We start from the raw sequence: 8375 nt of genomic DNA on the forward strand, positions 1-8375 counted from the left end.
TGAGATGATGTAGCTGGAGGCCGTAGAAATCCAGCAGCCCCTGGAGAAACGGGTGGATGGGAAATCCGAGCCCCCTTATTAAGTAAGGAACAAGGCACACCCGCTCTCCTTTGGATGGATTAGGGGCATTCTCTGCTTGCTCTCCGCCGTTGTACACGGCAAGACCGGCTCGGACCGGGACCATATAGGCCGGGGGGAGAAATCCCTGGGTCTGAAGCATCACTAGCTCGCTATGCGGAGTAGAACATCTCTCCCAATATCCAGGCTTAGGGCTAGGAGGGCGAGAGGAGGAGTTGCGGCAGCTGGCCATGGTGGAATGGACCTTTGTCGGATGCGCTCTGATGAACACTCGTGGAGAGGAGAAGTTGTGGATTGGATCTAAATCCTCATCCCCTTAAAAAGGGCAACTCATTTACACGGCTAGGGTTGTGAACGTAAAAACACTCAGACTTTTCATATTCGATTGACACGTGGAAAACGTCCATTATTGGGCGTAGAAGCCAAGGAGCGCCACATCTACAAGAAACCGGACTTTATTCAAACAGGTACACGGAACTTGGAGGAGAAACCGCCTTGTAATGCCGAAGACAATCTGCGCGCCGGACTCATCTCATTGAAGCCTGGTTCGGGGGCTACTGAGGGAGTCCTGGATTAGGGGGTGTTCAGATAGCCGAACTATACCTTCAACCGGACTCCTGGACTATGAAGGTACAGGATTGAAGACTCCGTCCCGTGTTCGGAAGGGATTTACCTTGGCGTGGAAGGCAAGCTTGGCGATACGGATGTTCAGATCTCCTACCATTGTAACCGACTCTATGTAACCCTAACCCTATCCGGTGTCTATATAAACCGGAGGGTTCTAGTCCGTAGGACAACATACACATCAACAATCATACCATAGGCTAGCTTCTAGGGTTTAGCCTCTCTGATCTCGTGGTAGATCAACTCTTGTATTACCCATATCATCAATATTAATCAAGCAGGACGTAGGGTTTTACCTCCATCAAGAGGGCCCGAACCTGGGTAAAACTTCGTGTCCCCTGCCTCCTGTTACCATCCGGCCTAGATGCACAGTTCGGGACCCCCTACACGTGAGGGGGAGTGTTGACGTATAATGTGTTGCCTAGTCTTTTCCATAAGATCGGTCTTTTGATTGCATTGGCTAGAGCATGCACTTCTACAACGAGGACCAATTGGTGATGACGGAGTAGCGGAGTGTGGGCGTGAGGGGCAAGCAGTGGCGGAGCCAGGAATTTGCTCCTAGGTATTCATTGTAGATTTTTTTTTTGCAATGCAATAGAAAGTGGCTAAGCCAGATTTATTTTTGTCAATGCAATAGAAAACAAACTGAAATGTCTGAATGATGCAGATTCTTACATTACAAGAACACAAGAAAAATATCTGATTTGTTCTACAATTGCATCAAACAAAGTAGCAATCAGTTGCTAATGCACACATGTACAGCCTGGCAATGAGCAGAGCTCCAAGTGGTCACATTCAATATTTCAATAGCACTTTTGGAGTTTTGGTCATGCCAATATATAATTTCATGGGTTTGTTTTCTTTTGAAAATTTAACAATACACAGTTGCATTTCATGTAGTATGCTTGCTGAAAATTACTCCCCCCATTCCATAATGTAAGACGTTTTTTTGCACTACACTAGTGTTAAAATGCGTCTAACATTATGGGACAGAGGGAGTATGTTCTTATGATAGTTAAACCTCCTGTGCTTAAAGTTGTTTGCATAGTTCATATGTCCGAAAATTTCTAGACGATTACTATGGTTTTCATTTTAATAGTTGGCAGATGGAAAGGATTCATGAACCATCAACATGATGCCAGAATTATCTTGATCTAAGAATACAGTGATTCGTTCTAAATTTCACCAAACAAAGTAGCAATCAATGGCAGTGGCATGGACAGACATTTTCGTTCTAAATTTCATCAAGCAATATAGTGTTTCGTCCTGATAATTTCATAAAAAAGATTGGGATTCGCTATAAATCATAGGAGAAAATTACCTGGGCCGGAAACTTGCTTGCTGGTCCCGGGTGCCCTGTAGCCCTGGCGGTGTCGTCCGCCGCGGTGTTGTCGCTTCCATCACTGCAGCAGCTAGGTCGGGACAGCCGAGTAGGGGAGAAGCGTACTGATGTCTGGATCATGCTCCTCCCACCGGCCAGTTGAAGGCCGGCCTCCGTCAAGCGTCAGCTAGGTTAGGGAATTGGGAATCAGATGACTGGCTGGTTCGTGTCGTGTGTGGCGTGGACTGGAGTACTGGACGCAGTCGGGTGACAGGTGGGTTGCTCTCGGGTGCTCTGCCGCTTTGGGCTTTAGATTGTGGCTTGATTAAATGCTTGGGGGATGTATAAGTGTGTATATAAATTATTACTTTTTGCCAAAAACTTGGGTATTCCATGAAAATCCCAGGAATACCCCTGCCGCCGCCACTGGGGGCAAAGTGGAGATTTGACTAGGAGCAGGCGCGGGATAGGGGTAGGCCGGTAGGGCGCATAACGAGCGAGCGTTCGTGATGCTTGAATGAACAATCTAACAAATGAGACTTTTTTTACGGGGGTGGGTTCGCTCACTCCTGACTGACTGACTGCGGCCCACCCTTGACTACTACTCTATAGCGCCTAGCCCCAACGCTTTCATGCACGGACTCGCCCGTTCCGGCAGGCCACCTATCCATATGAATATGAAAAAAAAAAGACTATTGTCCCATGAACACGCGCTGCACAAAGAGAATACTGGCCATGATGAGTAAAGGAAAAGGGCAACAAAGTTATAAAACCCAAATTATCTAGATGAAAAACCAAGAAGCGAGGAATGGCGATACCCGTCCCTTGGTCCTTCCATCGATGGGGATGACACCATTGCCCTCAGTGCCACACTATCGACCAATACCTTCCTTTCGTCGACTGGGGCGGCGCCATTCCAATATTCATACATGTGCACAGGGTGCATGACAGCATGAGTGCAACACATCTCCATTAAGGGTACATCACTCAAAAACTACAACAGCAGCCATGAACCACCTGCTCTACACACGTCACTTCTACATACTACACAATCACACAATCAAAAGTCAAAGGCAGCAAATCACCATCCTTAAGAGAAGTGTTCTCAAAGCTGGAAATGTGGGCCATAATTGTAGCTAATGTGATAAACAAGTGGGTAAGAATGACTGACCAGCAGAACTAAACTTTTGTGATACTGTATCTAGATATTAACATCTTGAAATTCAAAATACCATGCAGGGCTACTTTGTCCTACTATCATGGATGCCGGTGTACTTCAAAACGGTATGTCATCAAAGCTTCTAAAATCATTCTAATGGGTCTGCCTTACAAGTCAGCTATAAGCTGTTCTTTCTGACTATTATCCCAACAGGTATATAATGTCAATTTGAAACAAGCTGCATGGTTCAGCGCCATACCTTGGGGCGTCATGGCTCTATCAGGATATGTTGCGGGAGCTTCTGCAGATTTCATGATCAAATCCGGCTTATCTATTGTGCGAATCCGGAAAATTATGCAGTCAATTGGTTTTATCGGGCCAGGTGTGTCATTGCTATGTTTAAGATTTGCCCAAACACCATCGGTTGCAGCAGTTATCATGACCGCTGCCTTGGGTTTGATTTCCTGCAGTCAAGCTGGGTACTTTTGTAATGTACAGGTAACTACTGTTCATGTTTCCTCATATCATATCCTGATCATACCATCTCTACTCAGAGTGCCTGTTCTTCTGAATCAGTAGCTCCACTAACAATATGAATGTGTTTCACTATTTTCTTTCCGTCAGGACATTGCCCCAAAATACGCTGGATCCCTACACGGTATGTTCGCAAACTTCTCTGATAGCATCAGTAGACAACAAGATCCATATTTCTGCATTGCTGAATTGATTCTTCAGCACTTATATCTGGCATCTCTGTGCTGTTTGAACAGGAATGACGAACGGCATTGGGACAGTGGCCGCCATAGTTAGCACAGTAGGAGCAGGATACTTCGTCCAGTGGCTGGGATCCTTCCAGGCCTTCCTCACCCTAACGGCGGTGCTCTATTTCAGCGCCACCGTCTTCTACAACATCTATGCGACAGGAGACCTGGTTTTTGACTGAGCTGAAAGATACTGTTAATGTCAAATGTACAATTACAGCTTGTAAAATGTCTGTCTGCGCCCACCGCGCAGAGCAAAGAAACAAATAAAATTAAGATTGATTGGTTGGCTCATTCATATAAGACTTAGCGCAACCATGGTGGCTTTGTATCCGTGAAAAAGGTAGGGAATGTGGAGATCTCTTCAACAAAATTATCTCTCTTTTAGTATTCCCTCCGTCCCACAATGTAAGACGTTTTTGCAAGATATGTTAGCTTGTAAAAACGTCTTATATTATGGGACGGAGGTGTAAAGTAGTTTGGGAAGCGTAGAATCCTTTGTCTCGGGCCACGTGTATATATTGAGGCAAAGCCTTAGATGACAAGTTACAGTGAAGGTTGATCGAGAGAGGAGATCGAGAGAGGAGCAGAAGATCGACCAGTGGTCGTTACATGAGATATACGGGATAGAGAGAAGAAGAGATAGATACAAGTTTAAACACCTCTCCTATTCCTATACAATAATTTTAACAGGAGGGAGTAGTAAGAAAAGGTACCAGCAATTGATAACCAGTTGCCTCTTACATTACTTTCACTCATTTATCCATTCAGGTTACAGAGTTCAGTAGTACTGAACTCTGAACAATCGAACAATGTTTCAGGCTTTATATTTACAGTCGGGCATATTCATTCCGTTTACAACAGTGGCAGCTCTCATTGTTCTACCTTCCCATGCCTTCTCTTAATATACAGAAGTTGCCATGATGCACTTTGTTACCTCAAAACGACCGATGACAATTCATATGACCGAAATCCTAGTCAGGAGTCACTCCTGCTAGGTTTGTTCGAAACTGGAATAACTAACAGAAAAACGGTCTATTAGGAATTGGTACATGAAACTTTGTGCTTGGCTAAATCCACATGCGAGACGAACGGATCAACATAGTGGCCACTCAAGAAACCATGCGCACGGATTTCGCTCTTCAGGAGCTTGAACGGTCGAGCACCCACCTCTTTGCCTCGCACTGGTTCCCTTCTAGTGAGAATGCCGGCCATTCGGGTGGGCATCCTTTTAGGCATAAAGGATGCCACCTTCGAGGTGGGTAGCATGGACATAGGCGAGTTTTATGTTAGCATGGAGGTCTTCGAGCGGGCTCTCAACTTCAAATGGGAGATTGTCGTAGTCTATGGCCCCGCCGACCACCGTCGTTCCGAGGCCTTCCTCGACGAGCTCCTGAGGAAGGTCTCGGCCGCCCAATTGCTCGTGGTAGTTGGAGGCGACTTCAACCTTATCGGTTAGGCCGAAGATAAAAGTAATAATCTAGTTACCCTCGGATGCAGATGTTCAACGAATGCATTGCTGATCTCGGAAGATAGGGTTGGTGCCAGGTTCACCTGGACAAACCGTCAGGCGGACCCGACGCGGTCCGTCCTGGATCCCCTTTTTGTGTCTCCGGAGTGGGAGCTTTGCTGTTCCCTTGCCTCCCTCCGGACAATCACCAGGATCGGGTCTGACCACGTCCCACTTCTCTTATCTTTGGAGAACGATCATCCACCCCCACCCCCGCGTTTCCGCTTCGAGACCTTCTGGCTTAACCAGGAAGGGTTCATCAAGGCCATCCGTGACAGGTGGAGTTGCGGCCCAGGTTGCCCCTCACCGGGCCCTCTCTGCCGTCGACTCCTGGCACTTCTGTGCTAAACGTGCGCGCCAGTTTATGAAGGGATGGGGTGCTAACCTCGGTCGGAATTTGAGGAAACATAAGGAAGCTCTTCTCACCTCCATCCAGACATTAGACCTCCGGGCGGACGCCTCGGGCCTGTCTCCAAACGAGTGACTACTCCACTATGATCTTGAGGACCAGCTTACGATAATTTACATAGACGAGAAGGCCTTTTGGCGCTAGCGAGGAACCCAGAGATGGGTCCTCCAAGGGGACGCTAATATGGAGTACTTCCAGGCCATTGCCAACGGCCGAAGACATCATAACACCATCCCTCTCCTTTGGGATGGCAATAACCCCTCCAGCGACCGACTGACATTCACGCTCACGTCGATGGCTTTTATAAAGCCCTCTTCTCCTCCACTCGGGGAGGGGTGGCTCTGGCTCTCGATATCTGGGCCGAGCACTAGCGTGTCTTGGCTGTCGAGAACGCTGCCCTCACGGCTCCTTTTACCGAGGAGGTTCTGTTGGCCATTAAGGGCATAAATCCGGCATCTGCCCCGGGCCCCGATGGCCTCCCGGTTAAGTTCTTCTAGACCTTTTGGAATGCCGTCAAGCATGAAGTCATGGCGCTCTTCGAGGAGTTCTACGTGGGCTCCATAGACATGGCCCGGCTCAACTACGGGATCATCACCCTCATCCCCAAGGTGCATGGGCCTCGGATATCCGCCAGTTCCGCCCGATCATGGTGATCAATGTGATCTTCCGCATTCTGGCGAAGAGGTACGCCAATAGGGTCACCTCGCTTGTTGACCACATCACCCATCCCAATCAGTCGGCCTTCATCCAAGAGCGATATATTCTGGATGGGGTCTTGGTTTCCCATGAAGTCCTTCACGAGGTCCGCGCTAGACCGCAGAAGGCGGTATTCCTGAATATTAATTTTCATAAAGCATATGACACAGTGCACGGGCCCTTCCTTTGGGAAGTCTTGCTCCGTAAGGGCTTCGATCATCGTTGGGTCACCCGCGTCATGCAGATGGTCTCCTATGAGCGTACTGCGGTGAATATTAACGTGGAGATCAGCCTCTTCTTCCTCACCTTATGTGGGGTTAGACAAGGCGACCCCTTATCACCCTTCCTGTTCAATATGGTGGTTGATGCCCTCGCTACCATACTAACAAGGCCAAGAACGAGGGTCATATCCGCAATGTGGTTCCCCACCTTGTGGGAAGGGGTGGGGTTCCCCCCTGCAATATGCCAACGACACCATTATCATGGTAGAAGGCTCCACACGGCTAACATCGCAAATTTCAAATTCTTGGTCTGCTTTCAACAGATGTCGGGTCTCACAATCAACTTAGACAAGAGCGAAGTGATGATTTTTGGCTACTCGCCTGCCGAGCGCCATAGCATTGTGATGTCTACTATGCAACTTTATTTTTGTAGACATGTGTTAGGCCTCCAAGCGCAGAGTTTTGTAGGATAGTAGCAATTTTCCCTCAAGTGGATGACCTAAGGTTTATCAATTCGTGAGAGGTGTAGAATGAAGATGGTCTCTCTCAAACGACCCTGCAACCAAATACAAGAAATCTCTTGTGTCCCCAACACACCCAATACAATGGCAAATTGTATAGGTGCACTAGTTCGGCGAAGAGATGGTGATAAAAGTGTAATATGGATGATATAAATATATTTTTATAATCTGAATAAATGAAAACAGCAAGGTAGCAAATAGTAAACGGGCACAAAAACGGTATTGCAATGCTTAAAAACAAGGCCTAGGGTCCGTACTTTCACTAGTGCAAGCTTTCAACAGTGCTAACATACTTGGATCATATGATTATCCCTCAAAGTGCAATAAAGAATCACTCTCGAGTTCCTATTAGCGGAGAACAAAAGATAGAAATTGTTTGTAGGGTACGAAACCACCTCAAAGCTATTCTTTTCGTTCGATCTATTCAAGAGTTCGTACTAAAATAATACAAAGCTATTCTTTCCGTTCGATCTATCCTAGAGTTCATACTAAAATAACACCAAAGCAAATTCATATTCATAATAATCAATCCAACACAACGAACTACAAGGAGACCCCAAAGTGTCTATCGGAGAAAAGATAATAAAAATGTGCATCAACCCCTATTCATAGATTACCCCAATGTCACTGTGGGAATCCGCGAGTTGAATGCCAAAACACATATCAAGTGAATCAATATGATACCCCATTGTCACCTCAAGTATTCATACCGCAAGACATACATCATGTGTTCTCATATCTGAATATTCAATCTGACAAAACAAAACTTCAAAGGGTAAAGATTCAATTCATCACAACAAGGGTATAGAGGGGAGAAACATCATATGATCTGACTATATTAACAAAGCCCATGATATAGATCACGAGAGAGAGAGAGAGAGAGAGAGAGAGAGAGAAATTGAATACATAGCTACCGGTACAAACTCTCAGGCCCGAGGGTGGACTACTCCCTCCTCATCATGGCGGCTGCCGGGATGATGAAGATGGCCACCGGAGATGATTCCCCTCCCCGACAGGGTGCCGGAATGGGTCTAGATTGGTTTTCGGTGGCTATGGAGCCTTGCGGCGGTGGAAC

General features: G+C 46.8%; 1 protein-coding gene across 1 annotated transcript; it reads left to right on the top strand.

The window, feature by feature from the left end:
- Nucleotides 1-3151: 3151 nt before the first annotated feature.
- Nucleotides 3152-4316, top strand: LOC125520145 (probable anion transporter 2, chloroplastic). The gene is made up of 4 exons (XM_048684982.1): nucleotides 3152-3307; nucleotides 3396-3680; nucleotides 3807-3840; nucleotides 3953-4316. The coding sequence occupies exons 1-4, from the start codon at nucleotides 3257-3259 to the stop codon at nucleotides 4123-4125; spliced, it is 543 nt and encodes a 180-aa protein (XP_048540939.1). The 5' UTR covers nucleotides 3152-3256; the 3' UTR covers nucleotides 4126-4316.
- The last annotated feature ends 4059 nt before the right edge of the window (nucleotides 4317-8375 follow it).

This window comes from Triticum urartu, chromosome 1, assembly GCF_003073215.2.
Source record: "Triticum urartu cultivar G1812 chromosome 1, Tu2.1, whole genome shotgun sequence".
NCBI classification, from domain to species: domain Eukaryota; kingdom Viridiplantae; phylum Streptophyta; class Magnoliopsida; order Poales; family Poaceae; genus Triticum; species Triticum urartu.